Source organism: Panthera pardus, unplaced genomic scaffold, assembly GCF_024362965.1.
Source record: "Panthera pardus isolate Hobbes unplaced genomic scaffold, ASM2436296v1 HiC_scaffold_24, whole genome shotgun sequence".
NCBI lineage: Eukaryota > Metazoa > Chordata > Mammalia > Carnivora > Felidae > Panthera > Panthera pardus.
The window spans coordinates 97,390,975-97,416,163 of NW_026526810.1; the positions used below are offsets into that span (position 1 = coordinate 97,390,975).

The 25,189-nt window shown below is 37.0% G+C and overlaps 1 protein-coding gene across 3 annotated transcripts in view; it reads left to right on the forward strand.

The window, feature by feature from the left end:
* The first annotated feature begins 6,622 nt into the window (after nucleotides 1-6,622).
* Nucleotides 6,623-25,189, forward strand: part of ARID4A (AT-rich interaction domain 4A) — a 65,093-nt gene continuing 46,526 nt past the window's right edge. For 2 of the 3 annotated variants that reach the window (XM_019451687.2, XM_019451689.2), the window contains exons 1-8: nucleotides 6,623-6,756; nucleotides 7,841-7,897; nucleotides 9,853-9,963; nucleotides 11,928-11,993; nucleotides 12,985-13,075; nucleotides 21,013-21,092; nucleotides 21,182-21,276; nucleotides 23,227-23,359. In XM_019451687.2, the coding sequence (XP_019307232.1) occupies nucleotides 7,892-7,897; nucleotides 9,853-9,963; nucleotides 11,928-11,993; nucleotides 12,985-13,075; nucleotides 21,013-21,092; nucleotides 21,182-21,276; nucleotides 23,227-23,359 (582 nt within the window). In that variant the 5' untranslated portion in view covers nucleotides 6,623-6,756; nucleotides 7,841-7,891. Of the gene's footprint in view, nucleotides 6,757-7,272; nucleotides 7,734-7,840; nucleotides 7,898-9,852; nucleotides 9,964-11,927; nucleotides 11,994-12,984; nucleotides 13,076-21,012; nucleotides 21,093-21,181; nucleotides 21,277-23,226; nucleotides 23,360-25,189 lie in introns of those variants that run through there. The other variant, XM_019451688.2, reaches the window with a different exon arrangement.

The window sequence follows — 25,189 nt, forward strand, 5'->3', positions numbered from 1 at the left end:
GTTCTTTAAAATTTTGAGTGTTTTGTTTTCTTCTTTACTGCTACAATCAAGTAGAGATCAAATACTGTCAACTCTTTTTTCCCCTCAAATTTCTTGCTCACTTATTCCTTCCCCTCTCTCCGTCTGACTCTAGTTTCATGCATGCAGATGTATTGCAAAAATACCTTGTCTCCCTACCTCCAATTCCTGTGTCATTTCTTCAGTCACACTGGACACTGTTTCCAAATGACTTCCCAATAGTACATTTTGTGTACATATCCCTCTGTGCCTATTCAAAAACCCTCAACAAAAATAACTAAAATTAAAAAAGAAATCTATAAGGAAAAATATCTGTAGCCAATTACTACTAAATATTATATAAAAAACTCAAAGAAATAAAACATCAAGACTCACACATAAATGGACAGAGATCTTAAAGAGAGAACTTGTCTAGTACCAAGAATCAGTTGAAATTGCAGAAAAAGGTCCTAATTCACTAGTTAACAAAAATATTACAAGGAAAAGGAGAGCTCAACATATTTTGCACTTATCAAATTAGCAAAAATGATTATAATTATATACTACCCAATTCAGGTAGCTAATGTCACAGAGAGGGTGACAATCAATCCTGAAACAAGGGTCCAAAAGACTGAAAATACTGTATGCACGTAGATGATAAATGCAGAATACTGAAAAACCTGAAACCTAAATGGTCAAGAAATACAAAAATGAAGTTGAAGATAAAACAGTTTGATGGATTGTTTTCACACATCAAAATTATAATGGGTACTGTGTGTGGTCACACTGAATGCTTATTACAACGTTAAAGGAACAAAAAAAAAAAAGTAAAAATTAATAATAAAGAAAAATATGCATAAGGACAAGGACATTTAAAAAATCTAATGTTAGGGGCACCTGGGTGGCTCAGTTGGTTAAGTGTGTGACTTTGGCTCAGGTCATGACCTCAAGGTTTCTGAGTTTGAGCTCTGCCATCAGGCTCCGTGCTGCTGGTGTAGAGCCTGCTTGGGATTCTCACCATCTCCTCTCTCTGCCCCTCCCCCACTTGCCTTTTCTCGCTCTCTCTCAAATTAAACAAACTTAAATAAAAAACAAAGCAATGTTATCAGAGTGGGATTAAAAGAGATGGGTTTGTTTAGTTGCATTGTGATTTGTTAAAATTTGAGACTAAAACAAAATAATCTTTATTTTCTGCTCACATCCCAGCTTTCAAAGCCCTCGCAAGGTTCCCAAACCAGTATAGAGGACAAGCACCCCACATAATCGATATGAAGCTAATTCTAGAAATGTTGACAAGCTGACCTCATGCAATTTTTCCAATGTAATCTTTAGTCACTCATCCTCTCCGAAATGGTTTATTCACTTCCCCAAACATACCTTTCTTTATATAATTACATTCTTAATCACCATTTTCCACCAAGAAAGTCCGAGATCTTCCTTTCTTCTAATTTTACAAATGGTCTCTCACTAACCCTGAAAAGCCTTCAATGATCACTAAACAAATTTCTTTTCATTCTGCATTATAAAACAATTTGTATTTTAAAAACCAATTAAATCTCAACCGTATACTGAACTTTGATAAATTATCTTGTAAGCCATGATTTAAATCTTTAGAAACTTTCCTGCACTGACTGAATCTTTTGCAATAACTCCATTAACTTTCCACATGTTTAATTATATTCTTTCTTTTATTAATAGTAAGCTCCTTTAGCATAGATCATGTAGGAACATAAGCAGATCCCTAGATCAGCGTGTACCCAAATCCTAAAATATGCTTTCACTCTAGTCTAAATTATGGGTGAAAACACCCAGTAATCTATGCCTGCACATGGCCATAAAATCAGCAGTGACTACCAATAGGGCAAAAGACCACACAGGGATTGCAAAGATAGCTTTGTTACAAAAAAGCAAATTATGTAACTTTCCAAAAAACAACAAAACCATTAGCAAAGCAGGTATGTTCAACACAGCAATCAATCTGTTCTACTTCTCAACATAAACATTTATAGAAACTGTACAGTGAAACAAATTCTATCATTTTTCAAGATACACACATATGTAACATATGTATATAACATACTAACAGCTGATCTTAATTAGTAAATAAAAGACAAGTAAAACTACATACCAGAAACAGAATTTTCAACAGTAGATCCAGGTCTTTTAAAACTGGAACATCTTCCTTCATTTTCCCACAAAATGAGGTTTATTCTAAAAAACAAAGACTTCCTTTAGTTTTGAGTATGCCACAATCCTCAGAACATAGTCTATTTAATAATCTTAAAAAACAATGAAGCAAAAATTTCACTTCTAAACACTTTCACTGATGAGATCTCTGTCACCTATTTTAACATGGGCTCAAAAAAATCATGAATATGTTCAGAGTGTTCCATCATTAAAAATCCAGAAATGGGAACCACATAAATGGGTAAACAAATCCATAGGAATGTTCTAATTTGGGGATTTCAGTGTAAAATACTACCTCAAGAAGCTAATTATAAAGCCTCGTTTGAAGCCTTGACCAAATAAATAAAACATTCTGCTTTCAAAATAGCTTTTTATCACAGAAACACCATTAAAAATTTTTGAGATTTTGTTTTTGTAGGGAACATTATTCTAATAGTTTGGACTCAATGGTTACAAAAAAACAAATCAATCATAATTAATTTTTCTCATTAATACCTATGAGATGGTTCTAGTGACTTTTCAGTTAATATTCATCTACAGTCACCTCCCATTAAGAGATCATAATGCCGTTAAGATTCTTACTGGGCTCTCTAAATCTATGTTGTATTACCAATTACAAATCAATTCAATATTAAAACAAGTATTTGGATCAAATACTTCAAACAATTTTGAAGGCTAATACAGCATCTGTGGCACATTACAAGTTCTTAGAAGAGTATTACTGTTAAAGAAAACATTAAGCTGTTTATTTCATATACTTTACAAAAGCACATACAGGTTCATAAAAAAGACTGACAGAACACCTATCATGTATCAAGTAGGGAAACATAACAGCGACTAAAACCTCAGTTGCTGCCCTCTGGGAATGGAGTCTCAAACTAGGGAAGAGCCTAAGAACTGCACAGCAAATGTGATGAGAGACATATAAAGGTTCCTGTGAGGGTAAAAAAGCACACAGAAAATGCCCATAAAGATGGAAAACTTTAAGGAAGGCTTCGAGGAAACATAGAATAAACTATACCATAAAAACAGTAGTTTTTAGTATCCTCTAAATGTCACTTCTGTGCAGCAAACTATACAAACGCCTACCTATTTGAGAGTGAAAAATAAATTAGTTTTAAAAAAATCACTTGTAAGGTCCCATAAACATTCTTAAACTTATTTTAAAAATTATAATTCTACTTGAATAAAAGACCCAAGAGAGAAAATTTAAAAAATAAAGCGAAAAAAATCAACAAAACAAAAACTGAGGGAAAAAATAAACGGAAAAAAACAACAAAAAATGTAAGTACAGTAAAAGCAAAGCTTTCTGATGGGCAGCTGTACAAAGCCTTAAACGCACAATCCTTTTAGCTTATTCCCATTTCTAGGGATTTATTCCAAATAACCAGGAATGTAAAGAAAGATGTAGATGCCTAAAAATTTTAGCCACAGACGTCTGTTCTCAGACAAAATCTTTTCTAAAACATGCACCAAGATACCAATTCTATCACTGCTGTTATAGAAAAATTAAAATATCATCCAATTATATAAATTATATCTATCCTACAGAAGACTATGCAACTATGAAAAGTGCTTTATGGGCAAAGTATTTCCCATGTTCCTAGTTTTTCCTATAAAGAAAAAAATGAGTGACAAGATAACCATGACTAAAATGACCTTTACTTTATAAAACAACACTGATGAAAAATAAAGACCCCTCTGTGTCACACAGAATTACAACATAAACTATAATTGCCTTTTGGTGGAAGAGATACAAGAGACTGGTCTTTTCTTCTTTAGGCTTTTTAGTAATTTCCAAATCCCCACTGACATGCATTATTTGGATCAGATAGTAAGTTTTAAGTTGGTAGTAGAATTATAGATGATTACTCCCTGGGAAGTTCAGCAGTATTATATCATTTTATAATTTTCTTAAGGAAAAAAAAACCCAATCACTTCGAAACTTCTACTAACATATTTTTTCTATGTGCCAAATTTTTAAGTAGGAAGAAAAAAACATGAAAATGTTCATACTATTCTATGACAAAAATATTAAGTACTCAAAAAAATCCAGAAATGGGAACTACATGAATGGGTAAATAAATTCATAAACATGTACTAATTTTGAGATTTCATTCTACGGTAACACATCAGGAAGCTAATTACACAGATTCATTTATTTTTGTTTAAAATTTTTTTTTTTTAATTTATTTTTGAGACAGAAAGAGACAGAGCATGAGCAAGGGAGCGGCAGAGAGAGAGGAGGAGACACAGAATCCAAAGCAGGCTCCAGGCTCTGAGCTGTGGGCACAAGCCCAACGCGGGGCTCAAACTCATGGACTGTCAGATCATGACTAGAGCTGAGGTGGGGTGCTTAACCGACTGAGCCACCCAGGCGCCCCTACAGATTCATTTAAACCCCTGGTCAAACCAAACTTCTTTCAACCACCATTCTTCCTTTTTGGATTTATGGCTTTATCTTACAGACAACAGGGGTCTGTAAAATTTTTCCAGTCTACCCATTCTAAAGATTATTCACAGAAATTAAAACTTACCTCAGTAATACTTTAGGATATGTCACTGAGAGATTTCGGTTTTCTTCAGACCACCTGCCAAAAAAAATCCACAATAAATGATCAAATCATACAGCCATTTTCTAGGCTGGATCCCCACCAATGCAGCAGTAACAAAGGTACTACAAGACTTAAGTTTAATTTTTTTTTAAAGTTTGTTTTTATTTATTTGGAGAGAGAGAGAGAGCACGAGTAGGGGAGGAACAGAGAGAGAGGGAGAGAGAGAGTGAGAGAGAATCCCAAGCAGGCTCCCTGCTGTCAACGCAAAGCCCAAGTGGGGCTGGAACTCAGGAACTGTGAGATCAGGACCTGAGCGGAAATCAAAAGTGGGAGGCTTAACCGACTGGGCCACCCAGGCGCCCCTAACGAAAATAAGTTTAAACAGCTATCTAGACCAGCATGACTAGGTCACTCAAAAACAGCTACACTCCATTTTCTTAGTAAGTAATTTTGAGAAAAATCACTGCAGTGATCACTGCAAAAATCTAGTTAGGTATTAATTTTGAATAAACGTAGCGTGGATTATCGACGATATTTCACATTTCCTTATTTCATTCTTTAGAACTTGCCAATTAATACTCCATTTCCACCATTTCAAATGTGTTTTAACAGAACACAAAGATTCTGCTAACAGAACAAAATCAATGGCTGCCCTGAACAAAGTCCTATCGGGGAGGTCTTCTTATTTAAAGTGTTTTCAGTCCCTACAAAACCACTACTCTTTCCTTTCAAAAAAGCAGCACAGGCTTTGTGCTAAGCGGCAGAGCCGCCTGAGGTTAGAGTAGCAGGGTCTGGGCCAGCTGGTGGATTCCACAACCCGCTGCTTTCTGCAGCTTCCTCAAAGCTTAATCGCGCGAGGAGCACGCGGAAACCTCTCTCCCGACTCAGCTGGGTCTAAGCACCTTGCCTTCCCCGTGTTAATTAATGAGGCGCCCACAGAGCTGGCACCTGGGTAGAAAATATGACAAGTTCGCGAAGCGCACTTCCAAAGGGAGGAAGAACTGATCGGAGAGGAGAATCCAGAAAATCTCTCGAGAGAGGTGCCAAGGATCAGCCAGGAGAAAGAGACGTGCACGTCCCCTCCGCCCCTTTCTCTCGCGCGGCGGGAGAGGAGGCCTCGCCCCCTTTCATCCCGCCCCCTGCTCCCCACCCCGCCGCAGGGAGAACTTACTTTGCCATGGCCGCCGCGCGGCCCGTCCACTTCCGGTGCCGGTGCCGCTAAAGCTGCGCCATCCCCTAGTCACTCGGACAGCCACAGCTTCCAACCGACCTTTTGACAGGTTCGCGACTCCTCCGACCTTCACTAGGTGCTGTCCTGGAGTGAACCGTGGATAGGTGCCGCACTGAAATGAATCTACAGGATACACAGTCGGCTCTCGTCTCGCCAGAAACGTAAAATGCGATAGAGCTGCGACCACCGCCGCTCAGACAAAATGGCGCCGAGAAGCCGGTTTAGCGCAGGCGCCTTGGAAAGACACTGCCCCGCCCCCGTGCAAATGCTGGCCGCAGCTCCGGGTTCGGTTTCCATGGGACACTTCGCCGCCAATCCTCGTGCCGAACTGCTCTTCCTGACCCTTCAATTTACCAATCAGTGCTCAGTCATGCACATCCGGAGTCTTCTCAACCAATCATTTTTCAGAACCTGCTTACTCAATACCCAATTCTCCAGTAACGTTAGCCTTCGGAGACAGCCAATCATAAGTGGAAGATGTCCTACCTGCTGTTTTTCGCACCAATCCGTGAAGTTTCTTAGCTACATCCAATGAGGACGGCAGGTAGCGAGCTCCAATCCAAAGCTCTTCGGCGTCATGAGCAGCCAATAGGAGTTCGTGTAGAAGCGAGTCTGCTCAACAGCTTGTTATTTGGTGGATTGTGGCAGTAAATCGGGCGAGTGGGGAACCGGGCGCAGGACCTGCCGCCGCGGCCGGGAGTGGTGCTGCCCGGACGGGGGCCCACGGGGGTCAGTGGGGCGGAGGACTCGGAAGCTGACAGCGCGCACTTCACCCGCAGTTAGTAGGTGAGGAGAAGGGAAGTGGGGGATACTGAGTGGACGAAGCGGCAGTAGCAGCTCGTGCTGCTAGCAGCCCGGGGTCCCGGTGCAGTTGGAAGCTTCGCAGGTGGGGAGGGGGTGCTGGGCAAGCGGTGCGGCGAGCGCAGGGGATGGGGCAGGTCGTGGAGCCGCGGCAGCAACTGCAGGAACCGCCGCCGCAGCCTCCTCCTCGGCTGCTTCCCTGGGAAAATGGCTGTGGGGCTGGCCGCGCCGCTAAGTTTGCTTCCGTGCGGTGAGAAGCGGGCTGCTTGGGGGAGCCGGCCCCCAACTCCGCAGCGCGTCCTCTCCTGTGCAGTCTGTGGCTGGACCCGAGGGGCCAGGGGCAGGTACCACTCTGGGCTGTACAAAAAGTTGAGGCGGGCGCGGGGAGGAGGCGGCGGCTGCCGCTGTGCGGCTCCCCTCCCCTCCCACACCCTCTCCGGGCCACCTCCCTCCTCCTCTCCGCCCCCCCCCCCCAGCCCCCTCCCTCGCTCCGGTCTCCCCTCACTCTCGCGCCTCCGGGCTGAAGGCCGCGGCCCCTGCCCCATCGGTGAAGAAGCGCTTCTCCTTTCTGACATGGTGCAGAGCGGAGGAAGGAGAGCAATGGCGCCGTGACACTCCGCTGCCGCCACCGCGGGCCCGGGGCGGGCCGAGGGGGCCGAGCGGCGGAGGCGGGGCGCGGGCCGAAGTCGGGGTATCAGGGGGGCGGCCGCGCGAAAGCTCGGCTACCGCGCCTGGGGGGAACCTGGGGAAGCCCAAACGGCGCCCTGCTCTTTTCCAGAGCGCTCCGACCTGGGGCTCCGAGTTGAGCATTCCGGGTCAAAGTGGCGAGCGAGGCGGGGGCGCGGTGGGCCGCTGGCGAACTCCGGGGAGGAACGGGTTGCCCTTTGGCGCCCGAGGGGTTCTCGCCGTTTCCTCAGCTCCTGCGTCCTGGCTGCCCTCCGGGGGATCGGCTCCCTTCGCTGGTTAGGGTTCTGCCCCTCCCCGCTGGCGTTTGTTTACTTTCTTTCCTTGGGTCGCTCCCCTCTGTTGACTGATTCTGTGCCTGTCTTTCCCCTCCCCATGGTTCTAGCGACGGAGAAGATAGCTCGCTGAGCTGGAACCCCACAGATCGCCAGTGAAAATGAAGGTAAGTGGAGTCAACGCTGCTCTGAACCTCGTGCCCTGGACACTGCTTGTCGTGAGGCTGCTGCTGTGGAATGTCATTTTTTTTTTTTTCTTTCGCTACTTGAAATTGATTCCTCTACTAAGCAGCGCTTTCTGAAAATGAGGACGTGTTGAAAGAGTGAGAAATGATCATTGTGTCTAATGCAGTCAGTCCGGCCCCTCTCTGAAGCAGTTAGCACTTTGGAAAGGCTGGTGCAGCCTTTCCATTGTTGTCCATTGGGCTAGTATTTTTAAACACTTCCTGTGTTGGCAGCAGCCTTTGCAGAAGTAAAGCTTTTGTCCTGTTTGGTTCTTTGGGGGATTTTTTGAAATTTTTTTCTTCCTCAATGCCAGCATGATTTTCTAAGGAAGGAATATGTGGATTGTGCAAGGGAGATATCGGCTCTTCTCTGAAATTTTGTAGCTAAAATATTTGAAGGTGGACTAAAGCTAATAATGTTTTGTTTCAGTTCAATTGTTGTAGTAAATATTTTAAAACATACTACAACCTGAAAAGATACTCTTCTGAAGACAGCTAGTAGTGCAAACATTGTATGTACAGATGTTTGAAGGGCAAGGAAGGTATAGCATTGTGTAGTGCAGTGGCATTGAATGTTTCAGATCAGATATTTATTTGCCAGAGTGTTCCTCTTCAGTTTGCATTATCTGTAAATGCACTGACTTTGAAAGGTATTTGATTCCTTACTCATTTACTGTCTCAGTGTATTAAGCTCTGAAATACAGCATTCCCCTAAACTTTCTTGTTCTCCTATCTTCTGGAAATGACATGTTACTTTCTTTACTGTTACTTGGAAAAACTTATTGGAAAAGGAAACATCATTTTCTACTTAAAAGTATCATTTCTAAAGTGTACACTGTTACTTTTGCATTTAGCAGTGTTAGCTCCATTGAATTGAGCCTATATGAAAACACTTAACTTTTAAAAAAAAGGTAAAATGACAAAGAGTAGCTATCATTCTCTTACCATCAAGATTAAGATGAATGGTAGCATGAAATTTGCCACATCTTTCTGATCATGACCATTTGCTAAAAAGTAGATATTTTTTAGTAAAGCTTATTTTTTTCTACACCAAGAAGATTAGTGTGATAAATTAGGTACAGCTCCAAGTTTTGAGCCATCAGTTCATATGTCTGCATTCATCAGCTGAATTTAGACTTAGATTTTTTAATATGTAGCTTTTAGCTAATGATTCCCCCAGATAATGCTCCCCTTATCAAAAGGATTGGCTTCATTTCTTATCTATGCAGATATACTGTGTCCAAAAAGATATTGCCTTAATGTAGCTATATTATTAAACATTTAACCATGTCTTGTTAGTATTAATCTTAACAGTGATATTTCTTCTAATTTTAAAACACAATTTCCAGGAGGCCATAAGTGAATAACTCAAAGTTTTATGAGACACTTACTATGAGTATACCTTTGCTGGTTTTGGAGGTCTTTTTATTTTGTATTTTTAATTTAATTTTATTATTATTATTGTTAAGTAAGCTCTACACCCACCATGGGGCTTGAACTCACAACCCCGAGATCAGGAGTCGCATGCTCTACCAACTGAGCCAGCCAGGTGCCCGTTTTTTTTTGTTGTTGTTGTTGTTTGTTTCTTAATGTGTTCATTTCTTAAATTATAGAATTGTTGAAACATTTTATATCTGGAAGAAAAAACATTATCATATTTCCTTGCTGATACTTCTCAGTTACTAAGAACTTAAACGTTTTCTGTTGTCAGGATATAGTTTATGCAGTAGGGGAATGCAAGTGCTTGCTTAAGGGGTATTTTCCAAGTTATTAATGCTAGTAATAAACAGTACTGTTAATATTCTTAGTACTTTAAATGTAGAACCTTTTAATGTGGCTTAAGGTTGGAGTGTAGGGGAAAATACTAGTGACATTCACATTTTGTGTTCTTTCATCAGGCGGCGGATGAGCCTGCCTACCTGACAGTGGGAACTGATGTCAGTGCCAAGTACCGAGGTGCCTTCTGTGAGGCAAAAATTAAGACTGTGAAAAGGCTGGTAAAAGTTAAGGTAATTTTTTTTTTTTTTTCATGCAACCTGGATTGAGGAGAGTTGGGGAGGGGGAGACTGCAAATCAACATTTTACTGAATCATGACTTACTGAATCATTATTATGTGAAAACACTGTTATATACAAATCTATAGGAAAAGCACATTAAGAATTGAGAAATAAAGAACTCGAAATGAGAAGTTATTCCAAAATGCTTCTCTGAAAATACCACGTTCATGAGACTTCCTTTTATTTGGCTCTCTGCTGTTGTGGCATGCTTATTTAGGCTGTGATCTCTATTCTCCCCTTTCATAATGTTCAGGTAGAGATGATTTCAAGTGATTAGGAAAAATAATATAGTGGAATTGTTTTAAAGACCGTGTTAAAAATGATTTAAGAATTTTATTTTTAAGGTCCTTTTATGACCAGAAAAAAGTCATTGCATTATTTCCGTATAATATTTGGAAATACAGAAAAGTACCAAAAGATTAATACCCATCGCTTACCTCTCAGAAACTACTATTCACGTTTTCGTGTTTCATTCCAGTAGTTTTCCCACATAAATGTTTTTAATAATCGTACTTAAATTACGAAAGTAATCCACACTTACTATAAACATCTTTAACATTACAGAGCTATGTAAGAAAGTTCATGAAAGTCCTCTTTGATACTACTACAGAGAGATTTATATGGTCTGTCAGATATTGTGCAGAGCCTACTGTAACAATATTGTTGTTGTTGTTGTTGTTGTTAGATCATGCTGTACTTTCGGTTTTGCAGTTTGCTTTTCACTTACATACCTGATCTTTTCCTGCAAGAGTGAAGCACCATAAAAGGAGGACATGTTTGACTTGTTCTGTCCCCAACACCTAGACTAGTGCTTGATACATAGTAGACACTCAAAATACGTTGAATGGGTAAATGAACTGGAGCAGGTATTTTCAAAGTGTGGCCCTGGACTAGCAGCATCTGCTTCATCTGGGAACTTGTTTGAAATGCAGATTCTCAGGCCCTGACCCCAGACCTACTGAGTCAGAAAGTCTGGCAGTAGGGTCCAGTGATTGTGTTTTAATAAGCCCTTCAAGTGTTTCTGCTGCATGTTGACGTTTGAGAACCAGTGAATTAGAAGAGTATGATTTGTGTGGTAGAGAAATAGATTTATCTGTGATTATTATTTGTGTTTCAGTTTTGATCTGGTGGAATTTTTCTTCAAGTATTGTTAAGATATCATTTGACATTTATTTCTTTGTTTCATTTGGCATTTTTACTATGTCAGCTATATGGGATTTGACTACTAAATATTTACTTGGACTTCTTTGAGAACTTAAACTTTCTGTTAGTATTGTGGCTCTAGATATACTTACTTAAAGTCAATACAGTGATTGGGGAGCTCTTATCATACATACATTATGTAGAATTTCAATTTTCATATTTGGGTACTTGATCTATTTGAACGATTGCCCTGTATATATTTGGGAGAATCTGTAGTAAAAAAGAATACTTATTTGTATGTGAAATACATATCATGATTATTATTTCAGTTTACTTTATAAAGGACCAACAGGGTTCTGGTTTTAATTTGTTTACCTTGTATGTGGGCAATAATGTTTGATACTGTTTTTTTAATACTTTGTGACAGAACTTTTTATAACTTGTTGATAAAGAACAATGAAGGCAGTTTTAAACTTTTATAGCAGTCACTTCAAATTATAAATCTTGTATAGTTCATTAATTCAGCAAACATTTATGAAGTGCCTGTAATACGCATTGACATTTGCTAACTGCTGGGGTTATAGTGACGAAGGATTGTAGCCCTCAAGGAGCTCACAATTAGTGAGAGAGACAATAAACGTAAATATTAGACAATGTAATAAGTATTAAGACAGAAGTAACCACAGGATGGTAAGAAAGCATAGATTAAAGACATCATAAACATGTTGTTTTAAAAGTTAACATGCAAATTATTGTACAAAATGTCTTCCAGGTACTCCTGAAACAGGATAATACTACACAATTGGTGCAGGACGATCAAGTAAAGGGTCCTTTAAGAGTACGTATATTCTGCAGTTTAAAATCTGAAACGATGACTCACAAATACGTACAGTAAATTATTAAATTTTCTATTTGTAGACAGTTTTAAAATTTATAAGTATGTTGATCAATAAACAAAAATACAAATGAAATGTTATAGAGTTAGTATGTTATGATGTTACATTGGCTATATCCTTACTTTAGAAAGGTAAATCATCTTAGAGACAGTAATTTTAGTGTATATATAAACATGAGTTTTCAGCCACCTTTTGTTTTTAATTCTTAGATTGAATACCTCTTTTTTTTACATTGTCATCAGAGATATTTAGCCTGCTGAATAATATACTAGTATTATAATTTTGAATCTTCTGTTGTTCTAAGTTACCAAGTATGTTGACTTCATAATTTAGCTTAGTGAGTACCTATATTGTGTTTTCCATCCATGTTCTGGCCAAACATTTCTAAGTTTATGTAATAAATCTTTGTTATGTCAGAGTACCACTTCGGTTAATATCTGATAGACAAAGGTCTGGAAGCTGAAAGAAGGTCAACTGGTCCATCCCTCTCTCCTCAGGTGAACCTTTATCTAAAAGGTCCCTTAAATACGAATGGTGAATCCAGTATTCAATATTTCTGTGAAAGAAAATTGAAGCTACTTTTGCTATCTTATGGTTTTCTGATTCTTATATTACACAGTTCCCTTGAAGGCAATGTGATATAGTACAAAAGCTCTGAAGTAATACTTAAGAGACTGTGTTCTCATCCTCTCATCCGAGCCACAATATTCAATGTGTAAAATAAGGATAATAATAACAACTATCTTATGCCAAAGCATTTTGGGGTTCAGACTGCATGATAAATACATGAGTGCTATAAATGATAAAGATCTAAGTCAATGTGTATAAGGTAGAATTATCATAAATATATTTATTTTAACCCAGGTCATATAGTTCATGGGAGTGATTTGGTCTGTTTAAATTTGATAATGAAATTTCAATTTTGTGTTTTAGGTTGGAGCTATTGTTGAAACAAGGACATCTGATGGGTCCTTTCAGGAAGCTATTATCAGCAAGTTGACAGATGCTAGTTGGTATACTGTGGGTAAGTAGTTAATTTAATACATAGGATTTAATTTGGAGTTGCATATATTTTTATTTTGTAAATACACTGAATCATTATGTTGGTAGAAATAGGTATTCTTTACTGTCAATTTACTTGATATAGTTGGCTGAAATTTTAATGATGGCTGCTGATAACAAAAATAATATCTCTTTGGTCACTTGTGGCTATTTGATCCAAGAAGGTACCTGGGGTGCCAGGGTGGCTCGGTTGGTTAAGAGTCCGACTCTTGACTTTGGCTCAGGTCATGATCTCATAGTTTGTTGAATTCGAGCCCCATGTTAGGTTCTGCTCTGAAAGCACAGAGCGTGCTTGGGATTCTCCCTCTCCCTCTCTCTTTCTCGCTTTCAAAACAAACTTAAAACAACAACAACAAAAAGAATGTACTTCTTTTTTAGGTTACCTAGATATTTCTTTTCAAGAAAGTTAAGTTATATGCTTATTTTTCTTCCATTAGAAAGTCAGTACAAGTTAGTATTGTAAGTAATCAGACATTTTTACTTTTCCTGTAATTACAATTAAGGTTGCACAGCTGCAATCTTTTAATGTATTGTTGCTTGTTTTACATAAGGATAATACAGATGTTACCACAAAATTTAAAGACTAAAAAAATTCTGGCTAGAGTAGATTCAAGTCTAGATGATCATAGCTTAATTTTTGATTTTTGATTTAGTCAAGTCTCAATAACACCTTTCAGAAAAGATATAGGTGCTACTATGGGGTGCCTGAGTGGCTCAGTCAATTAAGTGTCCACCTTTGGCTCAGGTTATGATCTTATGGTTCTTGGGTTCAAGCCCCGCATCGGCCTGTCTGTCAGCACAAAGCCTGTTTCAGGTCCTCTGTGCCCCTCTCTCTCTGCCCCTCACCTGCTCACACACACACTTTCTCTCTCTCAAAAATAAATAAACATTAAAAAAAAAAAAAAAGAGGGGTGCCTGGATGGCTCAGTCAGTTAAGCGTCCGACTTCTGCTCAGGTCATGATCTCACGGTTTGTGGATTCGGCCCTGCATTGGGCTCTGTGCTGACAGCTCAGAGCCTAGAGCCTGCTTCGGATTCTGTGTCTCCTTCTCTCTGCCTTTCCCCCACTTTGCTCTGTCTTTCTCTCAAAAATAAATATAAAAAAAATTTAAAAATGTTCATTATTAAAAAAGGAAAGATATATGTGCTGCTAATCAGAATGCATACTTAACATTCCATGCATAAGCTTACGCTTGCTTTAAAAAACTTTAGGGAGTAGCAACAAGTGTCTTAATGCATGTAAACTAAAACTTAAATGTACTACTTATATAGTTGCTGTTATTATGTTGATAAGAATAGTAATGATTAAGATTTCCTAATCTCCTCTCAGTACGTTCAGACTACACAATCCTGTGGATAACATCCATCCTTTATTTTATACTGAACATCTATAGCATTGTTTGGTTTTTACATTTATATCTTGGTATAAGTGGTGTAATTATGGTGTTGTGGTTTCCTTAAAGAAGGAAAGGAAATGATCCTGTAGGTTTACTTTTAGTTTACTTGATTTGTGGCTTTGGGTAAAAATCATTCATCTTCAGGTGATGCTCAAAGCTGTGAAGAATGTGCTTTGTTTAAAAATTGTACTTCTTGTGTCTTGCTCTGTGGCTTCTATTAGAAGTAGCAGTTTGTTGTACGTAACTACTATTTTCTGACCATTTTTATTCTTCTTGGGCCTCTTAGAAAGCAGTGTCAGTTCACAATGGTGCTGTTACTATGAACTACGTATTTTTAGGAAGCTTGGTTGTAGCTGTTGATAGTTGTTAGAGATTTAAAAACTAAATTTAATGTTAACTTTTAGAGATTAAGTAAATACAATTTTATTATATTAAAGCAGTGATAACAATTACAGGCATTGAGAGGCACCCGGGTGGCTCAGTCGGTCAAGCCTCTGACTCTTGGTTTTGGCTCGGGTCATGATCTCCCAGTTTGTGAATTCGAGCCCTGCGTCCAGCTGTGCACTGACAGCGTGAAGTCTGCTTGGGATCCTCCTTCTCCCTCTGTCCCTGCCCTGCTCATGCTCTCTCTCTCTCTCTCAAAAGTAAAAAAAAATTACAGGCACTGATATGTGCAGAGTTACGCAAGATTATGTGATGTGTATTCAAATACTAATATTGCATCCTATTTGATATTTAATATCAAGGCTGCATTCACAGTACTTGTGAAGTTTTACTGATATAATGCTTGTGATTCTGCAGAAGTGATACTTCTCATGTTTTCACATTTGGGACTTCTGCACTCCAGAATAGCAGATCTTTATCCTTTACATGAATGGCATTTTAGCATTTCTAAAAGCTAGTTGCTACTGAGCATTCTCTGTGGTGATTTTCTGTGATGAGTAATTACAGAAGAAACTGTATAATTCTTTTTCTGAAAGAGCTTAGCATCTTAATTGCATGTAATTCGTGTATCAAGCATTAGTGTACATAAGAATCACTTGGTGTTTGTTTAAAAAATGAGGATTTGAGGACTCCAAATCTCTTCAATTTAGTAGGTCTGGAGATGGCAATCCAAGAATCTTTCTTTTTATAATTACATTGGGTGAATTTAATGCAGGTATTACACACTAGTAAAGTAGTCCATACTTAGAAAAAATGGAGACTTATTCAGGAGAAAAATTCAAAATATTTAAGTTTTTTGCATCTTTGTAATGATGGCAAGTGACCTAAAAAATCTAAGATGTTAACAGGCACTGTTCACTTAAGTATGTTCAATATAGCACTCTCTGTTATAAAGAATATTTAGATGTTGAAGCATGTAGCCCACATAAAGAATGATTAGAGTATAATGAGCCTAAAAGATGGCAAAATAAAATGTGTCCTCTCTCACAGGTCATGAGCCTTCTATATTTTTCAATTAATTGAGTGACTACTACCTGTTGGGTTTAATTCCTCTTTTCTGAAATTCTTCTTGGTTTCTAATTCCTAGTGAAGTGTTATATAGGTAGAATCAGAAAGTTATACAAAGTATTAATGATCTCCATATCACTTTTTTATTTTAAGAGATCTCAAAATTTGACTATTAAAAACGAAAAGAGGATACCACACTACTGGTTTAGATCAAATAAGAGTTATGATCATTGGTGATCAAAAGCTACCTAATGAGTCTGATATTAACTTACGTAATATAGGTACTTTTCCTACGATAGCTGAATAACCAATTATGAAGGAGACTATAGATCTAATATGAACTAATTTTTAAAAATCTAATAATACCTTCCTCTTTAATGTTGAATAATAAGTGGCCTGAGTTTATGGATTTTTTGTTTGTTTTTTGAGCCTTGGAAATATTTCCCCTTCCTAACATAAAACAGTGCTTCCCTAGCATAGTTTATTCAATTGGCAGTTCTTATCTTTGCATTAAAGATAAGGAATCTGTAATGTATAGAAGTGTATGGTTACCTTTCTAGTGGTTCAAAGGTATTAATTAGGATTGGAATTTGTATCTCCACTTGAATGTTGCCATTAACTCCTGGTAAATACAGCTGTCCATAAAACATTCTAAAACTGCTCTTCTTTTGCTTTTTTTGGAATATAAAAATAACACATTGTACTTGAAAAATAAGGAAAATGTAAAGGACAGAATTATTAATTTTAGTAACTTACATATAAAATGTATATTCATATGTACAATATATAAAATTTTACACTAAAATTTATTTGATTATTTATATATCTTTGTGACAAATGCTTTTTAAGACTCAAGATTTTTTCATGCTTTCTGGTTACTGTTTTGTACATCAGTTGTATCAGATCTCATGGAAGTTAAGGTTCATGGAGTAGAGGAGGTTTAGCTTAAACTGGTGAATGGACTGACTTTTGTAGAATGTGCTGTAGGCTTACTAAGGCTTTTTTTTTTTTTTTTAATGTTTATTTATTTTGAGAGAGAGCACACGTAAGCAGGGCAGAGAGACAGGGAGAGACAGAATCCCACGCAGGCTAAGCAGGGCAGAGAGACAGGGAGAGACAGAATCCCACGCAGGCTCCGTGCTGTCAGTGCAGAGCTCAACTGGGGACGTGAACTCACCAACTGTGAGATCATGACCTGAGCCGAAATCTAGAGTCAGATGCTTAACCAACTGAGCTACCCAGGTGCCCCAAAGCTTTTTAATTTAGTTAGAACCTCTTATGACAAGTGTTTTTATAATCAGAGTCAACCACAAATGTTTCAAAACCAGGACTAGAAGATCATTTAGAAAGTACTAAGCAACAAAGAAATCTATGCCTTCCTGTGATGTGCTTTAACCTGTTGTTTAAATGGCCTTCCAAAAGACTTAGCATTCCCATGATATTTTGTCAATATCATTATACATTTGTTAAGTTTCTTGATTTCTGAAGTTCTGGACCTTGGCTGCAGAGGGATTTCTGTATCACAAATGAGTTTATGTAACGAAACTATTGGTTTTACCTAGAGTATGTAATTTTAAAGTTTTTATCCACTATGTGAAATATTTTAATTAATATATAAATGTATATATAAATATTTTATTAATTTTAACTGGTATACACAGATAAAACAATAATATTTTCTTTTTGCAAAGTCAGAATTCTTGACTTCTCTCCTGTGTTCATTTTATGCCTCTGCCCCATACCTATTTATTATGCATTTTGATTCCCCCTTAACAAAACTGTAGCTCATTGATTAGCCTTCTGCTTCTCAATTTCTTCATAAAAGAGGATAGCGATTCCTACCTGGCAGAGGCTGCTGTGAGAATTAGGACATGGTAGAAGCTTAATAGGTGATAGCCAATTACATCTTTGGAGAGATAAAGTTAATTTACTATTGTTCTCTTACTATCCTCCAGCATCTAACAGTGCTATTTTCATGGGTAGATCTTTTTGTATTTAGTAGTTAGATAGATCCCTGTTGCCTTTGTTTCTTTTAATTCTCAAGTGTAGAGTTAGGCTTCATATATTTGTTTGCATTAGCATTGTTTTGTCTACCCTGATCAGTTATTGAGAGAGACTTAGCTTTGTCATTTTCAAATTAAGTTTTTGTATCTGTATTTAACATAATAACAGAGATACTGCTTTTGTAAGTTTTGCACTCAATAGTCTATTTAAATACCATTTTTGTCAAGTAGAAAACATTTCATAGAATTACTAAATCCTTATAGTCAGACTTTTTCCTCTTGGCATACTGTAATAGACATCTTGAACTTAAAAAAAAAGCTAAATATACTATATACACCAGTTTATATATACCAATTAATTATTTCACTCTTATCAAAATGCCAGAGTCACTCTTTAGTGCCTGAAGAGTGTTTGGTGTTCTTTTAGATGATACTTCTAACATGGAAGTTATAGAGGAAACTTGTTCTAGATGGAACTTCTTCATGATTTTCATAATCGGGGATGTCTTGATTAATAGGTTCACTGTGTTGTTGGGGTTTCTATTTGTCTTTCAGAAAATCTTGAGAAGTTATGTAGCTTTTCAGACTTGTATAAAGTACTCAAATACATACTTTTGTATAGTCCGTGAATTAAAAAAAAAAAAAAGTAAACGGTTTCTCTTCGTTCACTCAAAGTTGGAAGCATTCTTATATAAAATCATAAAATTGTTGTTGGTGCCACAGTTCTCTTTTGAGAAGTTTTTTTGGTTCTTACATTATTTCTATCCATGATAAAGTATGTTGAAGTTAAAAGTATTTTTTCCTTCAAAAATCTGATTATTTCAGAGATTATTTTAAGTTAGTTTATTTATTAATAAACCACCACCGTCAGCACATAGCCCGACATGGGGCTCTGACTCGCGAACTGTGAGATCAAGCCCTGCGCCAAAATCGAGAGTTGGACACTTAACTAAAAGTTATGTAGCTTTTCAGACTTGTATAAAGTACTCAAATACATACCTTTGTATAGTCCGTGAATTAAAAAAAAAAAAGTAAACGGTTTCTCTTCGTTCACTCAAAGTTGGAAGCATTCTTATATAAAATCATAAAATTGTTGGTGCCACAGTTCTCTTTTGAGAAGTTTTTTTGGTTCTTACATTATTTCTATCCATGATAAAGTATGTTGAAGTTAAAAGTATTTTTTCCTTCAAAAATCTGATTATTTCAGAGATTATTTTAAGTTAGTTTATTTATTAATAAACCACACCGTCAGCGCATAGCCCGACATGGGGCTCTGACTCGCGAACTGTGAGATCAAGCCCTGTGCCAAAATCGAGAGTTGGACACTTAACTGAGCCAACCAGGCACCCCTTAAAGTGATTATTTTAAAAAACAAGAATTAAAGATTTTAAATTGTTGAAATTTCTCATCAGAACATTTTGATTTGAGGCTGCCATTGATTAATGATGAAACACTGTGGAAAACATTTTGCATAAATTTGATATTATGGATTGTTCTGATATTCTCATGTTCCTTCCTCACACCTCCACTTAAATGTGTGTGCACATGGGTGTGTATGTGTGTGTCCGTTGTTACCATCTTATATATTGTAGCCTTTAAGGAAAATTGGAACTTTTAAGCTTTTATTCTTTAATATACTTATGGATATTAATACAAACATGAAGGATTATTTTAAGTTTGGTATAATAATTTCATGATCTTGAAGTTTTAAAAGAACAGTGGTGTATTTATTAGATTTGATGACACCATATGAATCATAATTTTGTTACAAATGTTTAGAGCACTGTTAATCAAGTGTAGATTAGTAATGTAATTGTTGGAGGATATTGTGTTTTATCCTGTCGTGTTTGCAGCGGTCATTAATTTCTGCGTTATTGACTGTACAACACGGCTCCTTTTGTGCAAACATGGTTCTCTGAATATGTGCTTCAGGAACTTTTCATTTTCTCTGCATTGTCTCCTGCGTGTAAGAGAATTTAAACTAGATGTCTTTACTTTTGGAGAAAGAACTGACTGAGGTAGATAAATACTAAAGAAGTTGAGTGCTCTTACATAAGTTCTTAGCATGAAAAAAATAAGTTTATGATTAAATATTATTAAAGCAAAGTAATGTAGAGTTTCCCTTTATTAACATTAATTTATTCTGTTAGAATGAAAAAGCATCTAGAATTGTGGAAGTTGGGATTACATCTTAAAATAACTATTTCTGTGTATATGGTATTTTCATACAATACACAAACATATATTGATACGTGTTTGCATTATAAGTATCTGAGGTAAGGATTCCACCTTTTTATATTTTATTTCTTCATAATGATGGGCAATCAGGTGTCTTCTGAGAGCATTTTCTTTTTAATACACTTGGTAACTTTAGATGTTAACATAAGAGTATGTTTCTGGAAAATTAAGCCTATAAAATTTTTTTTAATGTAGTAAAAGTAAAAACTTCTGAGAAAGCTGTGCAATTATAACTGACTTTTGAAATTTAAGAAAATTTCATCTTTCTGATGTTTCCTTGTTTCAACCTTTAATTCTAAATTTCTTAATCCTTCTCCAGCAAAAGAAAAATGTTGAATCTTATGACTTTAGAATTTGTTACCCAATAGACTTCTACTAAAGGAAGTTATCATGCAAATAAGTAGAGGTAGTACAATAATCCAAGAAGCATTCCTAGAAGTCAAACAGTTTCTGGAAGTTAGAGATACTTCATTGATAACTGTTCTGAACAAAACCCATAATACTTCTTTTTTTGTAAACCAGGTTTTTTTTTTGCTCATTCTTCCAGGATTAAAGGTAATTTAATCACTGGTGCTTTGATTAGGTTGCTAAGTGAATGGAGACACTTAGGCAGTTGGGAGCAGCCATGTAACCTGTGTTCAGTATCTACAGAATGAAAAATGTACTGTGTACATTTTAAAAGCTTTTGGAAAAAAAAAATAATGGTTCTTACAAATATTAAGCCTTAACTAAATAGCAGCAATATCGTTCTCTGCAATGACATGTTTACTTAGTGTGCATAAATTCTCTGATATCTCTTGCTTCTTGTAGTGTTTGATGATGGTGATGAGAGAACACTGAGACGCACTTCACTTTGCCTAAAAGGAGAGAGACATTTTGCCGAGAGTGAGGTAGGGTGACATGGATGGACTTTTTGAGTTGAATAACTTCTAACATCGAGGCAAGATGTGATTTAATTTGTCTGTTGTTTCTTATCTAGACACTTGACCAGCTTCCCTTAACAAATCCAGAGCATTTTGGAACTCCTGTAATTGCAAAGAAGACGAACAGAGGAAGGAGGTCGTCTCTTCCTGTGTGAGTGTTTCATATACAGTAATATTACAGTTATTACAACATTAAACAAATGAGTCTTCTAAGATGGCTAAAATTGTTCAGGTAACTTTTCCATAGTATCTTGTATCATTATGTTAGACATTTTACCTTGAGCAGACCTTGTTCTTAATTATTCCCATTACTCTGAGAATTATCATAACTCCTTTTTCAAAAAGGGTTATTTTTGTCTTGAGTTACTTTGCCAAATTTCTTAATTGATACGATGTGTTTTTCTATTTTAAGTGAGTATATGTATTTTTTAACCTTTTTATTTCAAAAACATTCCAAACTTAAAAATCGTGCAATAAACTTTCATATACTCATCATCTAGATTCAGTAATTGTTAAAATTTTTGGCACATTTGCTTTATCATTTCCTCTGTGGATATGTAGCTATTTTTTAACTTAATGATTATTTTTTATTATTACTATTTTTTAACGTTTATTTTTTGAGAGAGAGATGCACACGCAAGTATGGGAGAGGCAGAGAGAGAGAATCCCAAGCAGGCTCCACACTGTCAGTGCAGAGTCTGACTTGGGGCTCGAACCCACGGACCATGAGATCATGACTTGAGCCAAATCCAAGAGTCCAACACTTGACTGAGCCACCCAGGCGCCCTAATGATAATTTTAATTGGTTGAACCTTCTGAAAGTATATTATAAGCATCAGACCTACCTTTAAATACTTTAAGAATAAGGAAATTCTCTTATATAGCCAAAGTATGATTATCAAATTCAGAAAATTCAACATTAATAAAATGATATTATCTAATAAGGTATAGTCCATATTTTAAATTTTGCCACTTGTCCCAATAATAGCCTTTATAGGCATCCACTGAATCCAGGGTCCAACCCAAGATCATGCATTACATTTTGTTTACATGGTTCTTTTTTTTTTTTTTTTTTTTTTTTGGACAGAGAGGGTGCAAGAGAGCGAGGGGCAGAGAAAGAGAGAATACCACGAGTGGCAGAGGGAGAGGGAAGCAAGGGCTTACCCCAAGTAGGGCTCAGCTTACTTGATGCGGGACTTGAACTCAGGAACCATGAGATCTGACCTGAGCCGAAGTCAGATACTTAACTGACTGAGCCACCGGGGCGCCCTAGTTTTGTTTTTTTATAATTTTTATTTTAAGTTTACTTACTTATTTAGAGAGAGGCAGAGACAGCACAAGCAGGGGAGGGGCAGAGAGGGAGAGAGAAATCCAAGCAGGCTCCGTGCTGTCAGCTTAGAGCCTGACATGGGGCTTGAACTCATGAAATGTGAGATTAAGACCCAAGCTGAAACCGAGAATCAGACGCTCAACTGATTATGCCACCCAGGCGCCCCTGGGCATCCTAGTTTATATAGTTCTTAAATCTCCTTTAATATGGAAAAGTTCTTCAGTTTTTTTGTTTTTTGTTTTGTTTTTTTTTTTTTTTGGTATTTTCCCGACATTGATATTTTTGAAGAGTACAGGCCCGTTTTGTAGACTGTTCCTCACCATGGGTTTGTTTGCTTGTTTAATTGTGTAGATAAGCTAATTTAAATAAACCTTCACATGTTTTTTTGATGAGATCTTTTCATAACCTGTTAGGAAGTAGAGTTACATCTGGCATATATAAAAGGTAGAAGGATAATCTTTTTAAAAAAATGTATTTGGCACAGTAAGTACTTCATGGTGACATAATTAGGCTTTTCTGTCCCAGCTGGTGGTTGGCATAAGAGCTAAGTCCAAATCCTCATTCGTCTAGTGGCATGGACTCAGAGTCATCATGGACAGCTCAGGACTACTTTGGGACTAGGGAAGTATCCATCTCTTCAATTTCAGTAAGAGGCTACTCCTACTCTGGAGTAATCCAGATTAGAAATTGAATTGTACATGTTAAATTCACACCGCTCTATCTCAACAATGGTTTATGTTAAGATCATGATAGAGTTATTTTGACTTTTAGTAATGAGGACGAAAAGGAAGAAGAAAGTAGTGAAGAGGAAGATGACGATAAGCGACGTCTCAATGACGAATTGTTAGGAAAAGTTGTAAGTGTGATATCAACATCTGAGAAGACTGATGGGTATCCTGCTTTGGTAAGTAAGATTTCTTTGCAGAATTAATCAACCATTTAAAATTTTGTTTAACATGGATCTTTAAAAAGCATTTAAAATATTTTGAAAGTATTACCCAAATTTAATTTGGACTTTATTGCAACATTGAGCAATCCTACTTAGGTCTCACACACTTCACTGTTTTCCTTTGTTATTTCCTTTAATTTTCTATAATCAGTCATTTATTGGGATCTTTCAGTTTTTCCTTGAAAATGTGTGCAGTGGTCTCTTTTTATCCTATTCCTGTTACCATTTTACACTTGATTTATGGTAATTTCCTCCAAGTTCCCTTAACTTGATTCTTGGGTTTTTTGCTAAATTTAGACAAATTTTCCAGAAGCAACTTCTGTAGAGTAGTTTTTAAACACTGATTTAATCATAGTAGTCCCATTCTCAAAAACAAACCCCAAAAAACTTTCACGGACTGCCTAATGGATCAATTCTGGATTCTTCAGATGGATTTCTGACGCTATCCTAGCTCTTAGCTTCCCATTTTCAGTGTAAGCTTCATACTCAGGTTCTCTCTTAACTGCTCTCTGTGTAAAACACTTCTCTTCCAAACCTTTACCCTTTTGCCTTAAATCAATTAGTATTTACTGAGGATGTGCAGGGAGTTCCACCTCTAAGTTGCTTAGAAGAGAGAAAACTATGAACCTTGTAACACATTGCTCTCGAGGACCTTATTGTATACATCTAAGACATTACATAGCAATTAAAGTTTATATAGTCATTTTTAAAACTTGGCGCAGACACTGGAGTAGGAAAGGGAGTATTGGGGAAAGGAAGGGTGGGTACACCTAGGTTTTGCAAATAGTAAGTCTTGGATGGGTTGGTAGGGAAATCTAATCTTTGCTTACTCGGGGAAGGAATGAGAAGAAGGGATGGGCAAGAGAATTATTTCATGAGAGGAATCAATAATACTTGGTAATACCTGTCTCCATTTTCTCCTTTTTGTACTCCTCTCCTTTTAAGTGTCTTAACATTCAGCTCAAGGCCTACGTTTTCTTCAGTCTCCCTTAACTACTCTAACATAACTATTCCCCTTTTCTGAGTTTTGATATGACATATATCTCTAACAACAGTGCTGGCACAAAATGTGTCCCGAATTAGATTAGAATCCTTTAGTGAACCGAGGCCAATTTTTAATGTTTCTGTGTGCATGTAAGTATATTACTCAGTTGCTATATATAGTAAGTTTACCTAGAAAAAGTCTGAAAATCCTTTGAGTCTTTCAGTTGTACAGGCAAACAAGTAAATGGGTTTGGATTCAGAATTTTCAGGTCATAATTTGCCAAGAGATTTTTTTTAAGAGATTTTTTTAATCCCTTCATTTACTCAACAGACTTATTTGCCAGGGAATGTAGAAAATAAAAGATGAGTAAGACACTAATCTCACATTTTATTAATATTGTAATTTTAATGCAGAGAATAATTCAAGTAACTATATACACAATAGTATATGTTCAACATTAGGACTTCTTGTCCTGAAAATTTACATTTATTGAAGGAAATCCAGAAAGTCTTCATGAAGCTGTTGCTTTTGAACTGAGCCTTGACAGATTTAAAGTTAGTTAAGCAGAGCTTCTCTAGAGGACTTTCTTAGAGGAAAACAGTAAAAGCAGAAAAGCAAAGGGTTTGCTCATGGAACTATTTGCTCTGGAAATCCATTTTGGCTAAATGTTAAACAACAATAGGGGAATAATAGGAAATAAGACTGGGAAGATAATTTGGATCTAGGGCAGAAGAGTCTTTAAAAGTTCACCCCAGGAATGTGACCATAATTCTGCATAGAATTTTGCAGAAGAGTAACAT